The sequence below is a fragment of the Sceloporus undulatus genome, chromosome 5, assembly GCF_019175285.1.
Source record: "Sceloporus undulatus isolate JIND9_A2432 ecotype Alabama chromosome 5, SceUnd_v1.1, whole genome shotgun sequence".
NCBI classification, from domain to species: Eukaryota; Metazoa; Chordata; class Lepidosauria; order Squamata; family Phrynosomatidae; genus Sceloporus; species Sceloporus undulatus.
This window is the reverse complement of record NC_056526.1, coordinates 190219293-190238444: the sequence shown is the minus strand read 5'-3', so window position 1 is coordinate 190238444 and position 19152 is coordinate 190219293. Positions and strand designations below refer to the sequence as shown.

General features: G+C 42.4%; 1 protein-coding gene across 8 annotated transcripts in view; it reads left to right on the top strand.

Moving 5' to 3' along the window:
• LOC121931810 (PC-esterase domain-containing protein 1A-like) overlaps positions 1-19152 on the top strand; it is a 50086-nt gene that overhangs the window by 21269 nt on the left and 9665 nt on the right. For 2 of the 8 annotated variants that reach the window (XM_042469846.1, XM_042469845.1), the window contains 5 exons: positions 1191-1293; positions 7545-7744; positions 12378-12533; positions 17365-17444; positions 18876-19111. In XM_042469846.1, coding sequence (XP_042325780.1) covers positions 12419-12533; positions 17365-17444; positions 18876-19111 — 431 coding nt within the window. In that variant the 5' untranslated portion in view covers positions 1191-1293; positions 7545-7744; positions 12378-12418. Of the gene's footprint in view, positions 1-1190; positions 1294-2578; positions 2602-7544; positions 7745-12215; positions 12289-12377; positions 12534-15066; positions 15361-16264; positions 16403-17364; positions 17445-18875; positions 19112-19152 lie in introns of those variants that run through there. The other 6 variants (XM_042469847.1, XM_042469848.1, XM_042469851.1 and 3 more) reach the window with 6 other exon arrangements.

Here is a 19152-nt window from a genome sequence, read left to right as displayed (position 1 = left end):
TGAGCATCTAAATGGTTAAAGCAGCTCGGTTTCAAAGGTTTATGTTATTTCCAGGCTCCAGGGCTCTGTAGTCTGCCTTATCTGCCCCTGGTCTGAGCAGATGCCTCACTGAGGTCACTGCAAACCCTCCCTTTGGAAAACATTTCGGGGGCTGCCTTTCTCAGCCCAAACTTTTTTTGTCAAGGGGGGGGGGGGGGAATGCCGGGCAGATAATATCCATGGCTAGAGATGCAAAAGGAAAAAAGCGACCCGCCGTGAGTGGGATATCCTGGAAAAGGGACTGCCGGAAGCTCAATCGCAAACAACGAATCCCAGTTTGAGATATAAATCCCATAAATAGAATTAAAAATAAAATAGGATGGAAGAAGACAAATGGGAAACATCTCAAAAAGCCGACATGGCTCTGCAGCAAACTTGAGGAGGACGTGAAAAGAGAAAAAGAGCATGTATAAAGAATGGAAAGAAGGCTAAACCCCCAAAGAAGAGTACAGATATATAGCCCAAATTCTGCACTGGACCTGATGACCCCTATGTTTCTATGAAGTGTCATGGAGGTCCAATGCAGCCCCTCCAACCCTAGTGTGATCCGAGACCATTTGCTGGGTGCTTCCAAGTTGTTTCCAACTTATGACAACCCTAAGGTGCGCCTGTGATGGGGTTTTCTAAGCAAGATTTGTTCAGAAGAGGTTTGCCATTGCCTTCTCCTGAGGCTGAGAGAGTGTGACTTCCGCAGAGTGTCCCAGTGGGTTTCATGGCCAAGCTGGGAATCGAACCAAACCATTACATCTTACACTTTGTTTCATTTTCCTCTCATCATGTGAAACTGTAGGTCCAGGTTTTATAGTGTGCATTTTTTTAAAAATAAAAAAAGATGGTTGGGAGAACTTGGAAATGTTACTTTTAAGGACAATACTGCCCAGAATCCCCCAGCCAGCGTTGGCCATGATAGCTTCTGCGCTGCGTTGGGTTCCTGCTTGCATTTCAGGAAATGGAAACCCAAAACGTGAGCACATTCATTTGTTTTGTAAGTTTTTACATCCTTTCCTCCTCTTTCTTCCTGTCACTTTGACACCGGAACTGTTGATGCTCACCATCTCTTTGCAAAAAGACGCTTTCTGCTGGCCGTGTGTGTGGTTGTGTTGTGTTTGTGTATGTGCGTCAGACACAGAATTGGCTTTCTTCTCTTTCAGAGTCTTCTCTTGCAATGATCTTCTGGCAAAGACCTTCCAGGTGATGGAGGAAAAGGCTCTTGGATGCCAGAACATTGCGGGAAAGTTTTGGATAACTCCAGAGGTAAATGGATTGCTGCTTCTTCCTTTCCTTCCCTAATCTTTAAAAACTAATTTTGCTACCCTGCCATGTAAATGCAGAATCTTCTTAGTTAGCATGGGCAAAACTGGCTGGGGGATTCTGGGCAGTGTTGTCTTTAAAAGTAATATCTCCAGGTTGTCCCAACCATTTTTTTTTATTTTTGATGGCTTGCTCCTTTTGGTTAACCACAATGTGGAGTGAACTGTTGAGATGCAACAGCATCGCCTTCACAACAGTTCCTTCGTCTTTCATTAATGGTCTGGTTTGGAAGCCTCGTTCTTCCTGTAGAAAATTACGTTGTTGGGGGGACCACTGTTCCCAGCAGCTCCTAGCATCCCCATGTTGGCAGGGGAATGCTGGGCGCTGTGATTCAGAAAAGCCATGTTGTTGTTGTGTGCCTTCAAGTCATGTCCGACTTAATGGTTTGAGTGTAGGATTATGACTCTGGAGAGCAGGGTTTGATTCTTTGCTCAGCCGTGAAACCCAGTTGGTGACTTTGAGCAAGTCACACTCTCTCAGCCTCAGGGTGGCAATGGCAAACCTTGCCAAGAAGACCCACCATAAGTCGGAAATGACTTGAAGGCACGCAACAGCAACAAAGATGAACCTATCCTGGGATTTTCTTGGCAAGGTATGTTCAGAGGAGGTTTGCCCTTGTCTTCCCAAGAGGATGAGAGAGTGTGACTTGCCCAAGGACACCCACTGGGTTTAATGGCTGAGCTGGGATTCAAACCCTGGCCTCCAGAGTGTCAGTCAAACCACTTTGCTGGTTTTTGGGTTCCATCCACAGTGTCAAAATCACACACTTTAGTACCACTTTAACTATCATCCGACGGGATCCTGGGGTTTGTGGTTTGGTGAGTCACCAGCACTCTTTGACAGAGGAAGGCTAAAAAAGTCCTGGTAAAACTACACCTCCCAGGATGCCGTAAGATGGAGCTGCAGTGCTTAAAGTGGTGCCAAGATGCATTATTTCTACAGTGCAGATGCACCCAGAGATGCTAGCCAGAGAGAACGTAGTTTGCTTTATGCAACGGAGGGACAAGCCTGGACTTGCCCAGGGCTCTTTATTTATTTGTATTATCTTACTCCTTGGTGGGAGCAGAAGGGAGGAATCAAATGCATTTTCCTTTGTTGGAGTTTGTGAAAGTGCAAAGTCCTGTTATCTTGGCATGGCAGACCCCTCTTTGCTGAAATAAGCCACGGCACACAATTCAAATCCTCTTGCTTGACAATGGGGTGAGCCCCCTTCACACCACAATGTCAGATCAGTGGATTCCCAAGCTCTAGGTAGGAAATGTTTGCTTAAAAGTTTGCAAACGAACTGCAAAACTAATGTCACACTTCAAGATAAGGAAGTTTACTGTCTAATTTTTAAACCGCAGATCGAACTGCATACAATGCTGCGGGTGAACAAATGGAACTTTAAAAGAATAAGCTCTTAACTCAGTGCATAACTTGTTGTTGTTGTCTGCCTTCAAGTTATATTATTACAACCCTAAGGTTTATAGGGTCCAACTGGATTATGTCTGCAATGCAGATGCATAGTCACACTATTATTATTATTATTATTATTATTATTATTATTATTATTAAACTTTATTTATAAAGCGCTGCTGTGCCTGCAGTCAATTAAAATAGATAAAATAAACCTGCCTATGGCATGCATTCTATGAAAATAATGAAACCTAATGCATATTAATGCATCTTAACATTCAAACAAGAAAATATAACAGACAACAAATTAAAATAACATTGCATAAACAACCATTACGTAAACGTTTTCCTATTGCACAGGTTTAGAAATAATTTCAGGGGAACCAGTATATGAATAACCTTGTCCTAAACATTTTATGTATTGTATTTCCTCCCATTTTTCAAAGACAGAAAGGCTTCTTTAAGCAGAGGCTGGATGGCCATCTGTCAATTGGGATGCTTTGATTGAGAGTTCCTGCATGGCAGAATGGGGTTGGACTGGATCAGGGCCCTTGGGGTCTCTCCCAACTCTAGGATTCTGTGATTCTGTGGGGAAGAAAGAGGGAATGGAGGAAATGTGTGGGGCTTTTCTTCTGCATTTTTCCCAATTTTTCTCAGGCCTTCTTCTAAGCCAGCCACTACAAATCCCAGGATTCCATAGCATTGAACCATGGCCATTAAAGTGGTGTCTTGGGAGGTAACTTGGGCATATTTGCCACCCTACGCTGTCAATAAGGTTGCATCCACGTTGCAGAAATATCCAGGTTGGTGCCACTGTAACAGCCATGGTACAATGCTATGGAATTTGTAGTTTGTTGTGGCATGAGAACTCTCACAAAACTACAATTCCCAGAATTCCATAGCATAGAGCCAGGGCGGTTAAAGTGGAGTCAGTCTGGATCATTTCTGCAGGGCAGACGCAGCCCAAGTTACTTTTCTGGGCTACACCTAATTCATCAATGGGAAGGGGATCCATAGAGTTATAGTCCTCAAAGATAAGTTTTGCAAGCTCTGAACTTTTACTGCTTTGACTGTGGAATAGCCTCCCTTTGAATAGCTTTGTTGGAGGTTTTAAAACAGAGATGGCATGATCACCTTTTAGAGGTACTTTAGCTGTGGCTTTCCTCCCTTGGCAGGGGTTCGAATAGATGACCTTTGGGGTTCCCTCCAAGTGTCTGATCCTGCAATACTCCTAGCCTTTATACCAATCCTATCAGTCCTTTCCCTCCTCTGTGTTTGTCTGCCAGCTTAAGATAACCTTTTCCTTTCTCTGCAGTGGTCACCCAGACCTCAAAGCCTCTGATCCATTGCATTCTTCTATTGCCTGGATCCTTTTTCTTACTTTTTGGCTTTAGTTTTGGATGTGCTTTCCTAGGACTCCCTCCCACTCAAGCCTCTGGGATGTGCTTCTGGAGGGAGAGGGAGAAAAACCCACACAAAGCATTGTGTTCTATTGCTTTAATACTTTTTTTGTTGCTGGAAGTTCACTGGATATTTACTTATATTTAGCTTTGTTTCTGGCTGGACGTCCAGGGAGACAAACTACTTTTTGCTCCAGTTTTGAGATTAGAACCGAAGGTCAGGAAAGCAGCTGAGGCTTTGTAACACATCTGCTTTCTTTCTCCTTGGACAAAGATAAGTGCAAAGGAAAATTCTCCCTCTCTCTTTTTCCTTTTTGCAAACTTTTACTAATGTAAATATAAATTAGGTCAGGAAACCCCCAAACCCTACAAGGAGAGACTTAGGGAGCTGGGGATGTTTAGCCCGGAGAAGAGAAGGTTAAGAGGTGGCAGGATAGCCATGTTTAAATATTTGAAGGGATGTCACATTGAGGAGGGAGCAGATTTGTTTTCTGCTGCTCCAGAGAATAGGATGCAGGGCAACGGAGCCAAGCTGCAGAAGAAGAGATTCCACCTCAACATTAGGAAGAATTAGTAAGAGCTATTTGACAGTGGAATAATATGCTCCCTCTGAGTATGTTTTCCTTCTCTGGAGGTTTTTAAACAGAGGCTGGATGGCCTTTTCTTGGGAGTGCTTTCATTGTGAATTCCTGCGTGGCAGAATGGAGCTGGACTGGATGACCTCTGGGTGTCTATTAGAATCATAGAATCACGGAGTCAGAAGAGATACACACATTATTATCTGCAGAGAATAGAAAATATGTGTGAAGAGGGGTCAATTAAAAGTAAGCCGTACAACTGGAAATGTTATGGAAACACTGATAGGAGAATGTGGAAGAAAAACAGAAATAAAAGATAAACTGGATACAAAGAGACTAGAGAAAAACATCTCAAAGGTCATAGTTAAGGAAGTAATGAGTGATAAGCTACTTCTATGCAGTTAAGTATTGATAGTAAGGGTGGGTTTTAAGAGTTGGGGGGAGGATGTAAGTATATGTGTTGTGTCTTTTCCTTTTGTATTAGAATTATTAAAGCCAATTTTAAAAAGAGGTGGAAGAGACCCCAAGGACCACCCAGTCCAACCCCATTCTGCCATGCAGGAACTCTCCATCAAAGCATCCCCTGCGACAGATGGCCATCCAGCCTCTGTTTAAAGACCTCCAAAGAAGGAGACTCCACTACTCCCCAAGAAAGTGTCTTCCACTGTTGAACAGCCCTTACTCTCAGGAAGTTCCTCCTAATGTTGAGATGGAATCTCTTTTCCTGTAGCTTGCATCCATTGCTCCATTGGGTCCTGTTCTCTAGAGCAGCAGAAAACAAGCTTACTCCATCCTCAATATGACATCTTTTAAAATATTTAAACAAGGCTGTCATAAAGTGGAGAGCGTCATTGATTTTGTCTGAATAATAATAATAATAATAATTATTATTATTATTATTTATATGCTGCCCAATCACTGGGAATCTGAGTGATTGGGCAGCATATAACAGAGGGGATAAGAGACGGTAAAAGACACGACACAAAAGGAGAAGGGAATGGTGGTGGTGGGGAATCAGGTCCAGCAGCTCTTCTCTCCCTCTGGACCAAGGCAGATGGACCAGAGGGAGAGTGCTCTATCTTCAGGCTAGCCCTGGTGGAGCTAGCCTGCCTCTCTCTCCCTCAAGATGGTGGCTGAAGGGAGGGCTTGTCTGTTCATGTGTATGGTTTTGGATTGTCTTAAGCTATTTTAAATGGTTTTGTTTTATCTTTCCAAATGACTGAGTATGCCTTTGTTCTGGTTAAGAAAACATTAGTGTTTTAAACTGATTTTATTGTATGTTGCCCAGAGATAACTTGGATGTGGGCTGGTGCCACGCTGCGGAATTAATGCAGTTCAACACCACTTTAATTGCCATGACTCCGTCCTAAGGAATCCTGGAACTTGTAGTTTATTGGGGTGCCAGAGCTGTCTGACAGAGAAGACTGAATGACAAAACTACAAATCCTATAACTCCGTAGCATTGAGTTATGGCAGTTAAAGTGATTAATTCTGCAGTGTAGATGCATCCTGAGTCTTCTACTGATTTCTTGACCACAGTTTCCATTTGGGTTCATGACGGGCAAGTTAAATGTACAAAACTGGATATACAGTGGGCCCTTGGTATCTGCTGGGATTTGGATCCAGGTCCCTCCATGGATACAAAAATCCATGGATGCTCAAGTCCCATTATATACAATGGCATAGTAAGATGATGTTCCTTATATAAAATGTCAAAATCAGAGTTTGCTTTTTTGGAATTCATATATTTTAAAAATATTTTGAAACCTTAGGTGCTTGAACCTGTAGAAGAAAAATCCATGGGTATGGAAGGCTGACTGTAGTATGTTTTAATGCACATTAGATTGTGCCTCTAACTAGTAGGTAGTCCTGAGTTTTGCTGAAGATTTGATATATTCAGCCCTCCGTATCCACGGATCCAACCATCAGTGGGTTGAAAATATTCCAGAAAGATATAAATTATAAAATAGCAAACCTTGATTTTACTATTTTACATAAGGAACACCATTTCCCTATGGATCAAACCAGGCTCCAGTCTAAAAACAGTGCCTGGTGAATGTTTGTCTCTAGATATTATCAGACATTAACTTGCAAAGCATGGCTAATGGTCAGAACTCATCCTGGATGAGTTACTGTTGTTGTGTGCCTTCAAGTCATTGCCAACCTATGGTGACCCTAAGACCAACCTGTTGTGGGGTTTTCTTGGCAAGATTTGTTCAGAAGAGGTTTGCCATGGCCTTCCCCTGAGGCTGAGAGAGTGTGGCTTGCCCAAGGTAACCCAGTGGGTTTCATGATGGAGCTGGGAATTGAACCGTGGTCTCCAGAGTCGTAGCCCAGCACTCAAAACACTGTGCCACGCAGCCTCTCTTTAGGAACTAAGCATCTTCAAAGCTTCAGGAAAGGCGATTGCAGCAGAGAGAAAGAAAGGGGAAATTTAAGTCAGAGCAGAGGGTTGAAACAAACTATCTCTCTCTGTTTTGGGACAAGGAGACAGATGCAATAGTTAAGCAATGGAAACGAAACTGAAAAATAACCAGCCCGTATTGGCCAGCGTATCTTTGTTTCACCCGCAGACTTTTCTGTATCGTCTCTCTCTTCCTATTTATATCCCATCCCTTTCCTGCTCCAGGATTCAAAGGCGGCTTACAAATGATAAAACAGATATAGATAAAAAGCAAAATTCCATCTCGATTAGTTGTTGCTGATGGTTATCTGGAATTCTCTCTCCAGTTAAAACTGGCTCTGTATCAAATGATCAAACCTTAACATCTCTCTCTCTCCCATTTTCTCTTTCTTCTCCTTTCTCCTAAAATTGCAGCCTGCCTTCTGAACTTTTTCTTATCAAAACTCAGGAGTGGGAGACGTGCGTAACCCGAGTTCCTCCTTCCTGGTGCCAAGTGGAGAAAGGCATCCTCCCAGCCACCAATAAATCTGTCTTCCAGCCTCTCATTGGAACGGTCACACAATGGTGCAAAGAGCCCTAAAACAATAAAGGAAAGCAGCCGGATGCAAAGAAAGGTATGTGTATTTTTAACCCAAAGTCTTTTGAAATGCTGTTTTTCTCTACCATGCTGACTCCTCTTTTGCTAAGCATCCTCCTGAGAAATCCTTTTTTATAATGCATAGCCAAATAAACGTGACTCAGGGGTAAGGTCTCACTGCCAACTTGTATTTAATAGTGCACTTTCAGGCAGTATCTGTGTTACCTGTTGCATAGTTCCATGTTTCAAGGTATCGGGGCCCTCTTTGTAGAGTTTGCCTTTGAGTCTGCTGTCTCCAAAATGCTTGAGACCAGAGGTACAGTTGGATTGAAAATGCAAATTCCAAAAAGCAAACCTTGATTTTGCCAACTTATATAAGGGACACCGTTTTGCTAGGCCATTGTGTCCAGTTCTGGTCACCACAGTTGAAAAAGGATGTGGACAAGTTGGAGCATGTTCAGAGGAGGGTGACCAAAATGATGAAGGGTCTGGAAACCATCAAGCCCTGTGAGGAGAGACTTAGGGAGCAGGGTCTGTTTAGCCTGGAGAAGAGAAGGTTAAAAGGTAATACGATCGCCATGTTTTAAGTATTTGAAGCATGCCATATTGAGGATGGAGCAAGCTTATTTTCTGTTGTTCCAGAGAATAGGACCTGGAGCAATGGATTCAAACTTCTAGAAAAGACATACCACCTCAACATTAGGAAGAACTTCCTGACATTAAGAGCTGTTCTGCAGTGAAACACACAGCCTTAACAAACTGGCCATAAAGGCCAGCATTGGGGAGGAGTGGGGGCGTGGTGTCTTCACAGCGCACACCCTGACTGCGCTGCCATGCTGGCGTGACACTGCGCACCCCACCACATGGCAGGCAGTGTCACGGCGCTCCTCTGGCGCTGCATCCAGATGTCGCAGCACCAAAGGAGCCTCGAAAAGCCATGGGCGCTGGTGGCTATTCCACCTTTTCCACGCCACAAAAGGAGCCACAAAAAGTGGCTCCTTTTTGCGCCACGGAAAGACCAACTCGGAACCACATCGTGTAGTTTCCGCAGGCTCGATCTGGCACTGAAAGGGCAGTCTGTTCAGCCCCACACTCCCTCAGAGAGCGGCGGAATGGGTTTTTAAAGAGAGTCTGGATGGCCATCTTTCAGGTGTGCTTTGACTGTGTATTCCTACATGGCAAGGAGTTGGACTGGATGGCCCTTGAGGTCTCTTCCAACTCTATGATCCTAAGATCTGTTTACATTATAACACTAGCTAATCCCCCAGCCTCATGGAGGCCCTCTTGGCCAGTTCATCTTCTTTGTGGTCCCCACACTACATCCCCATACTCATTCATGTGGTTGTGTACTCACTTTGACCTTAGGCAACATCCTTCCTCCTGCCTTTGTCCCCAGACAACCATCCTAAAAACTGAACTTGCCACCTCCTCTCCACACCCACAAAGTTTTGCATTCCTGTGGACATTCACATGCTCAGACTGCTATATGGGTCTGTCCCTGAGCTTTCCACTCCACCAAAAGTATCTGCAGAAGTAGGATCAAGTCTTCAAAAGCTCATGCTCCCAATTTCTTTCAGTCTCAAAGCTGCTGCAAGATCTCTTTGCACACTGATTCCTTAGACTCAAACCGCTATATCTTTGAAGAAACCATGAAGTTAACCACGTAGGAAGCTGCCTTGGGTCCCATATTGCAAAATGGCAGAATAGAAATAAAAAAGAAACAAATGCTAACCTCCAAAAAGTTAAAGTAGGAAGTTCATGGCAGGGGCATGATTGAGCCAGAAGGCTTCCCAGTTCTTATCTCATTCTTTTGGCCTCAATCCTGCACAAGGTCAACAAAGTTTTCTCTAGCTTTTGTCCCTGGGGAAAAGGAATTCAGCTGTTCATTCAGATGTGGTAAGCCTTGTTTTATATTCTGGGGATGGACTGTGTCTTCCTGCATGGCAGGGGGTCAGAATGGATGGCCTTTAAGGTCTCTTCCAGCTCTGGCTTACTCCAATTATAGACATATAATTGAGGAATATGTCTATGTTTAATTATATTGGAATTGTTTTCATTTGTAAGATGCTTTGGTGTCCCAATCTTGGGGAAAAGGTGGGGTAGAAATATATATATATATATGATGATGATGATGATGATGATGATAAAAATGTTCACCCAAAACTTGTAGCAAAAAATTAAATTGGGCTATTGGAGGGCTGGTGGGAGCTTAGAACCTTACATAGGACCTAAATAACAACAACTATTATTATTATTATTATTATTATTATTATTATTATTATTATTCCACCTCCAAGCAGATCGAAGCAGCTAACAATAATAAAACAACATTAAAATACAGTAAAACATCATAACTCATAAACCCTCCCATCCACAAAAAAATACATTTCAATTTTTAAATAAGCAGGGGCAATTGATGGAAGGCCACTGAGAGGCTAGTCTTGGAGCGTACCTCTAAATACCATAAAGGTACCAGATTCCTTGGGATTTTGGAAGCTAAGCGGGGTCAGCTCTTGTCAGTACTTGGATGGGAGACTACCAATGGATGCCAGGTGCCGCAATAAATATTTCCGAGGAAGGAACTGGAAAAACCACCTCTGAGTTTTCATTGCGTAGGAAGACCCTATTTAGAGGCATGCCTAAGTGTCCTGCACTTTAAGGCATCAACTGCCATCTGATTTTGGAAGCTAAACAGGATCAGCTCTGGCTAGTAGTTGGATGGCAATCCAAAGAACAGAGTGAGCCTCTGTTCTCTTCTATCCAGGCTAGCAGGCAATCACAGCTACTTACAAATACTGGCTGAAATGTTCCTCCATTTGATCCCATGGCGCTACGCCAGGCCTTTCCCCCAGTACATCTGGGTCTAAACAGGATTAGGCTAAATTGAAAGTATATTTTGCTATCTATTCTTCCAAGATTCAGCCTGGAGATTGTTGTTGTTAACTGCCTTCAACTTTCAAATAAGTTTCACCCAGAAAGGCCCCGTGTTTTGCTGGAAACTGGAAAAGGGAGCAAAAAGCAATAAACGGTGATTCTCCATTTTGCAAGTTCATGCCCTCCAACTGTCCTGAATTGGCAGAGACAGTCCCAATTATTCCTCTATCATCCCACTTTTTAAAATGTCCCAGTTTCTCTCTCCTCACTCCACTTTCCTCCTTTGTCCTCAGTTTACTTTCAGTGCTGCAAAATGAGTTTAGGTTGCAAAAGTAGTTTGCATTTGGATAGCCCAGCAGGGGACAAAGGAGAGTGGGCAGCATCTTGCTCTTCCCAGTAGGCTCAGGCAAAAGCAAACTGCAACAGCCTCGCCTAACTTTGTCTATTCTTCCTCATTAATACTTTTTGCCCACTTGACCATATTAACACGAACAACCACAAGAATACCCTGATTATGGTAACTATAATACAGTTAGCAATCAGTCAGCCTTCTATTGGTGCAACAGGTACTTTTATAGCAAATTGTCATGACCTTGTTATCAGATGTACAGTGCAACAATGCCATTATAACTAGTGATAACACGTTAAACAACCTAAACACTATGTATAACTGCAAAGAAATAGTTGACATATAACTGCAAAGTTTATAGACTTGTATGTCACCCCTCCTTCTGAAATTCTGTTTGTAGATTATAGGATAGACCTTTAGTCAACAGTGTTTTAAGGCATCCAAACCCTGGAGGTAACTCTTTCTTCCAAGGAGTAGCTGCAGAAGTGAGAGACTTGATAGTGAAGTAGACATGAAATAGTAGTAGCAATAAAGAGTATTTCTTGCCTTCTGCTAAACACATCTGCAGTTGCAGAGACACAAGGCTTAATAGGTTGTTGAGTTGCAGAAGTGTAAGTGTTACAGGACATTTCTTCCCCCGGTAGTTAATGAACTCTTTTCATGCTCAGGGATGACTTCATCAGCTTAAAAGTATTTCAGCTTCAATAAAGAGCTTTTATCTTTCTTTAACATTTCTTACCTTCAGTAGTATTTCCAGTAGAAGTGAGCCTTGACCACCTTCTTGTGTTGTGTGTCCACAGGTGTCCTATTTTTCATCTCTGAAATATTGGCATACGTGTAAGTTGTATCTTTTAAGCCAGAGGTGGACAAAGTACAGTTGGCCTCCACATTTGCAGCTTTGACTTTTGTGGCTTTGAGTATTTGCGGTTTTGATTAATATGTCCTCTCTATGAATCTCTAGGTGCTCCAGTGCAACTTTACCAGATGTGAAAACACTTCTCTAGGCATTTGTTGGTCCTCCAGCATGATTCTATGATCCAACATCTAGCAGATGTTGACCACAGAGTTGCTTTGGAAGACCTAGAGATTCCTAGAGATGTGTTCTCTCAGGTAAAAAGAATAGTGTTTTTTTTAATTTGCACTATTTCATATTCATGGGGGTTCTTCACCCCTAATCCCAGAAAATGTTTCCGTTAGAAGTGACCACATTCTCGTGTTGCTTGCCCACATGTGTCTCATTTTTCATCTGTGAAATTTTGCCATGTGTGCATGTTGTTTCTTTTAGGCTGGAGGCAGACAAAGCGCAGCCTTAGGGCTGTGCGGGATCCCCGGAGCTCTTTTTGTGGCCCTCGACATCGGTCAGCTTGCTTTACTGTCCTTTTTCGGGCACCAAAAGAAGGGAGGGTTGAATTTTCTTTCTTCCTTTAACTTGTCTGCCTCTTTGCAGGAGGAAGAGGAGATTTCTAGCCAGACGTGGCTTGGTGCACCATGAATGTAGAGGCAACAGACATCCGCCTCCCCTTGGGAGACATCCACGATTTCTCTTCGAAGGAAGCCCAGCAGCTGCTTTTCAACAAGTTTGTTGTGGTTATGGGGGATTCCAGTAAGTATCTCAGCAGGGAACAGTTTTCGTTCGCACTCTTCTAGACACACGTCTCCAAACCAACAACCAAAGTGATTGAACTGGGATTCTCCCTTCCTTCAATCAGTGGAGCGTAACCTTCCCTTTCTCTTCTTCCTCTTTCAAGCAGCCCCACTCCCCTTTTTCTAGGTCTTAATCTTGCAATGTTAGAAATATGACCTGCTAAGACAGAATCGAGATCCGAGGTAGGTTGCAAATTGAACGGCTTCACACAGTGTTCAATTGTGGATTTAACTTTTTCAGGATAGGAATCCTGTACCCCAGATGTTGAGATTGCAAATTGGCCAGCAGGGCTGCTGGTGGTTGTGTGCCAACAACATCTGGAGGGTCATGAGGGTGTAGCCACACTGCAAGAATTAAAACAGATTGGCACCACTTGAACTGCTGTGGCACCCTCCTGTGGAATCCTGGGATTTGTAGTTTGGTAAGCTATGCGGCATGGTGTAATGGCTTGAGCGTTGGACTATGGAGTTTATCACATGGGAGGCTAAATGCCCAAATCCTGTGCAGAAATTGGATTTAAATTCCAGGAATATCCCACAAAAGCAGGATCATTTTCAGACACGTCACAGGCATTGAGCATTAATCCGACATTAACCCACACAGAAAGTGGACAAAATAAGTCACTTTTTACTTTTGGGGAAATCCCAAAAGTAAAAAGCAGCCAATTTTGTCCACTTTCTGTGCAGGTGAATTTTGGATTAATGCTCCATGCATCTGAAAACGATCCCACTTCTGTAGATTTAAATCCTGTTTCTGCACAGGATTTGTCTGATTCGCTCTCATGTGATAAATTCCTACGACTGGAGACCAGGGTTCGAATCCTGGCTCAGCCATGTCAACCCACTGGGTGACCTGAGGCAAATCCCAATCTCAGCCTCAGAGGATGGCAATGGCAGTCCTTCCCTCCCCAAAAGCAACATAGCAAGTAAACCCCATGACAGGGTTGCTATAAATTGGAAACAACTCAAAGGCATACTACTACTACAACAAAGGTAGGCAGCTCTGGTACCTCATCAAACTACAAATCCCAGGATTCCACAGGATGGTGCCATGACAATTAAAGTGGTGTCAAATTGCTTTAATTCTTGCAGTGTGGCTACACACTCGGTGCCCCTCCAGATGTTGCTTTAATTGCTTCTTTCAAGTGCTGCTTTAATTCTGCAGTATGGTTATGCCCAGCATCTATCTCATCATCATCCTCATTTCCATCTGTTTGCTAAGGCTCTCCACACTCATCGCTGTTGGCTAGGCTAGCTAAAGTTTTAATCTTTATCTTGATGGCCTTACAACGAATTCCCTTTGTTGCCTCACTACAGTGATCATGGTGTCCTCTAGCTTTGCTCCTCTGGATGTTGGAAGATTTTCTTTTTCAACTGGGTCTTGTCTTTTTGCCTCCCGGTTCCACCACCATCCCGCCTCTGATCTGAGCCCAAGCCAGTGTTGCATCTTCCCTTAACATGAAGGATAAATTCATTTATTAAATGTATGCATCATTTCCCGCCACAAAAAGCAGTCTCCAAGTGAGCGGCATGGAGGCAGAACCACCAAAAGTGCAACAGACGCGATTTCAGTTCAGTCGGTCCTCCATATCCACAAATTCAAGCATCCATGGCTTGAAAATATTTTTACTTTATATACTTGTGTATAATTCTAGAAATTTTAGTCAAAAAATTGACCCAAAACACCTGAGTGGACTTATTCACGGGTCACTTATCCACAGCCTTTAGGTACTGTGTATATGTAGAATTTTGTCAGTTCTTTGGCATTGTTTTCCTTTGCATCATCCTTTAGATCCTTTATTACATGCCCCTAGATTTTACCCTCAACTTATCCACGGGTCATATCAAAATCCAGAATTTTGACCCCAAAACTTGCCCTCGACTTATACATGAGGTCGGCTTATAGTCGAGTATATTCGGTATTTATTTATTTAGCATTCTATTTATTTTATTTATTCCCTGCATAGGAATCTGCAATAAATAGATTATACTCATGTGAATGGATCATGTAGCAGGACAATGCGTTTAGTATGAATGGGACTTGAGCATCCTTGGATTTCCGTATCCACAGTGGGTTCTGGAAGCAGAAGGCTCATTGTAGTAGTAATAATAATAATAATAATAATAATAATAAATTTATTTATGCCCTGCCTTTCCAATGAGATCGCGGCGGCTTACAATATTAATCTTAATCCTTATAAAGCAGTAAAGGTAGGCACCTACAATGAAACCTAAATCAGATTGCAAAAATCAAGGTTTGCGTTTTGGAATATATTGAATCCGTGAATAAGGAATCCATGGACAGACAGGGCCAACTGGACTCTTTTTTTCCATCTGGATGAATGGAGATAAGATAATGTCTGCATCATTTAAAAAATCCACATTTAAAATGATATTTTAAAAACGAGATGTTATCTCTTAATTGTCCCTCTATGAAATAGTTCAGAACAAACGGCAGGAAAAAATTAAACAAATCCTCCATGAATTTTAAAAATGTTTTGTCTTCAAAGACCTAACACTTTTTCAACTTGTTGTTTTTTCTTGCAATTCTAAAATTCCACCCAGAAGGAGAATTAAGTTTTCCTTGTTAATTTTCAGTGCATATCAGCCACTTTTCTCTTCTTGTGTGGTTTTTTGGATAAAGTGTCAGGCGTCTTTGCAACCTCCTTTGGAAAGCTTAGCAGCCCATGAGTCTTTGTTTTGATTCAGGTTGGACAGATTTATGAAGGCACAGCAGGAGACCCAGGAGAAGACTCTTTCCAATGCAGTGATTTATGCCTTTTAAAGTTAGGATAATAGACATCTGAAGGATGTTTTGTAAAGCAATTAATCAAAGCAGTAGTTTTAATTGGAGTCTCGCATAGATGTTTGGGGAGTGTAACCAGGAAGAAATAGTTTTATATATCCTTGCATGAAACAGGATCAGGCTTGCTGAAAATGTTGTTTATCTCTCTTTGCACCATTTCATTTTTTAAATTGTGTTGTTAGGGCCTTTTCCCAAGATGGAAAGACATGCAATTTCACTCTAGGCTGCATCCACACTGCAGAAATAACCCACTTTGACACCACTTTAACTGTCATGGCTCAATGTTTTCAAATTCTGGGATTTGTAGTTTTGTGAGACACAACCCGTCTCTTGTGTTACGGCAAACTACAGCTCCCAAAATTCCATAGCATGGAGCCATGACAGTTAAAGGGATGTCAAACTGGATTATTTCTGCAATGCTGATGCAACCTTAGTTTGATCATTTTTTCCCCCCTCTCTACTACACTTTTCTCTCCTGGAGCCTAAAATACGCTTACGTCCTAAAGGAAAGGATAAAAAAGAGACCTCTTTTTAAATGTGCCCTTTATTTTTGTTGGTTTTAGATTAAACCTTTGGGAGGTTTGCCTGGAGAATCTGTTGAAAACTTTATTGATTTCTGCAATCTTTCTGCTACAACTGTCTAAAGAGCCTCAATGATCCATTGCCATGATAGATCTCCCATAGCTGAATATTTCGAAATGCTTATGTTTCTGAGACTGGAGTAGTTGCTAGACCTAGTTGGGGTTTCATACCAAATTCCCCCCCCCCATATACAGTACCATTAATAAGTTAATGCAATTAGCTTTATTGTTTCATTTGTTATTTCATCATTGCCTTTAATGTTAGCCACATTATAACTAAGACAAAGTTGTTGTTGTTGTGGGAGGAAGGAAACATCCTTGTATAATGTGCTTCATTTTAAAATTTGTTTTCTTTTAATGGTTTATTTTCAAATTTTACCTTTATTTTTCCAGATGTAACAGAGAGAGACGTACTGTCGGTGGATGCGTTTCACTTGCGTTGTGCTGTGTGCTGCAAATGCTTTTTACAGTTTATACTGGTTTTAACTATGTGTTTTTAATTTAATGTTTTATTATTCATCATGATTACTTATTTTAAGCTTTAGTAATTAACCTTTTTACTTCTGTCTTTTTAAATTATTGTAACCCGCCCTGAATCCCGTTGTGGGAGAAAGGCAGGATATAAATCCTTGAAATGAATATATAAAATAAATACAGAGACATCTTGAGAAAGCCGGTGTTTTCTAACATAGAAAGGGGCAGTTAGCCTTACACAGGACAGAGGAGTTTATCACACAAAGCCATCGGGAGTTTATCCCATGAATATCCCAGAAAAATTGAACAATTACTTGTAGCGATTTCGCACGACGTCACACAAAACCCTCCATTAAAGTGGTCACAAAGAAGCATTAGTGCACAGCTTTTTACTTTCGGGATTTCAGCGACAATGCATTTCCAGTATCACTTTATTTGTGCAATTGTGTGTGATAATCTTAGATTATCTTTCTTAGATTGTAAGCCTGAGGGCAGGGAACCGTCTAACTAAAAGATCGTATGTACAGCGCTGTGTAAATTTACAGCGCTTTATAAATAAAGGTTAATAATAATCATTTGCGCAGTTACTCGCCCTTTCTACTTCATTTGCGGTATGCTTTAAATGCGCTTTAATCTCTTTAATGTCAAGATCAGACCCAGTGTGTTAAACCCCAGAGAGTGAATTCTAAGGACCGCACCAAAATACAAATCCTAGCATCCCCTAGGATGAAATGATGGCAGTTACAGAAAGTGTGATAATTCTGCAGTGCAGACACCCTCCCCTGATCTAGACCTAACAGCCTCTGATGCTGTTTCATTGATGGATCAAAGTACAGTAATGGGAGTCCCAGGAGAGAAACAAATCCTTCCTTAGCAGCAAATGTCTCTTACAGCCACCTCTTCATCCTTTCTTTTCTTTCCCCTTTTAGATTACCGATCGGTGTATAAGGACCTGGTCTACATCCTGCAAACAAATGAGATGCTCAGCCTTCAACAGCTGCAGTCAAAGGTGTGCAAGATATTTCCCCCCTTGAATCTGGTGTAACCAGTCCCTTTGCATGAACTCCCTAAACACAGCCCCATTTTCAACCATTATTATTGTGTTGCTCATACTAATCTCTGACAGGGTCTCCGCCATGTATTTGCACCTTCTTGGATGCTGTGTAACTTCATTAGTCCCTCCAATGTGCCACTTTGATTCCCTGGGAATCCCAGAGGGAAGGAGCAGGTCTCATGGTTTGAAGTTACAGGGAAATAGTTTTTGATTGAACATCAGAAGGAACTTTTTAACAGTGGAAGTAGTTTGGTGATGTTACCTAGGGAGGTGGTGGGGTCTCCTCCTTTGGATGTTTCCAAAAAGAGGCTGAACATCTATCTGCTGAGATTGTCCTCCATTGGTTCCCATACTGTTCCTCCAGATGTTTTGGACTTCAGTTCCCAGTAGCCCCAGCCTGCTGGGCAAACAGTCTTGAAATCTGGGAGATGAAGTTGAAAGTATCTTGAGGATCAAAGTTTGGGAACCTCTTCTCTGGCTGGATTTCCTAATGGGAGGATTTGGACTCAATGGAGTTTGGGCTCCATGGCTCTTCCTACTCAATGATTCCATGTAACAACATAAGTACAGATTTACTCTGCACAAGTATGACAATAGCAGCTTGTCCATGGTCACTGGGAAAGAGGGACAACTTGGTCAAATGCTTTTTCCTTGGGCTGTGTGGAGATAGTTTAAGTGTCTCCTGGGCATGACCAGAATCCCAGTACAGTGGTGCCTCGGGTTACGAAATTAATTCGTAACGCGGCCGCTTTCATAACCCGAAAAGCCTTCGTAAGCCGAATTGCCATAGGCGCTAATGGGGAAAAGCCGCGATTCCGTGCGAAAAAGCCGAAAAAAGCACCAAAAGTTTTTTCGTAACTCGAAAAAACATTCGTAACCCGGAACAATGATTCCCTATGGGATTTTTTCGTATCCCGAAAATTTCGTAACCTGGGTATTTCGTATCCCGAGGTACCACTGTATAAGATTGGTATCATAGAGTTGGAAGAGACCCCAAGGGCCACCCAGTCCAATCCCATTCTGCCATGCAGGAACTCACAATTAAAGCATCCCCAACAGATGGCCATCCAGCTTCTGTTTAAAGACCTCCAAGGAAGGAGACTCCACCACAGTCTCCAAGGAAGCAGTATGTTCCACAGTCGAACAGCCCTTACTGTCAGGAGGTTCCTCCTAATGTTGAGGTGGCATCTCTTTTCCTATAGCTTGCATTCATTGCTCTGGGTCCTGTTCTCTGGAACAGCAGAAAACTAGCTTGCTCCGTCTTCAATATGACGCCTCTTCAAACACTTATACAGGGCTATCATATCAAGATAACAAGGTATCATCCAGGTACTGTATACGGAATCAAAGACTGACTTTGTGAATGACACAAGACTTTCCTTGCAGGGCGAGGAGACATTTGCAAATGATACACGGATGGAATTTGAAGGGCTGCACAGTGGAAACAATTACCTTGAGGTTCGGCAGTACCAGACCAGCCACCATCTGGTGCGTTTCTACTTCATCACCCGGGTTTTTTCGGCTTATATGGAGACCATCTTGAATGACTTCAGAACGGGGCTGGAGAAGGGGCTGGTTCCAGATGTCCTCATCATGAATTCTTGCCTCTGGGACCTGAACAAGTAAGGATTTGGGATAATAATAATAATAGCGAATGCTCTCA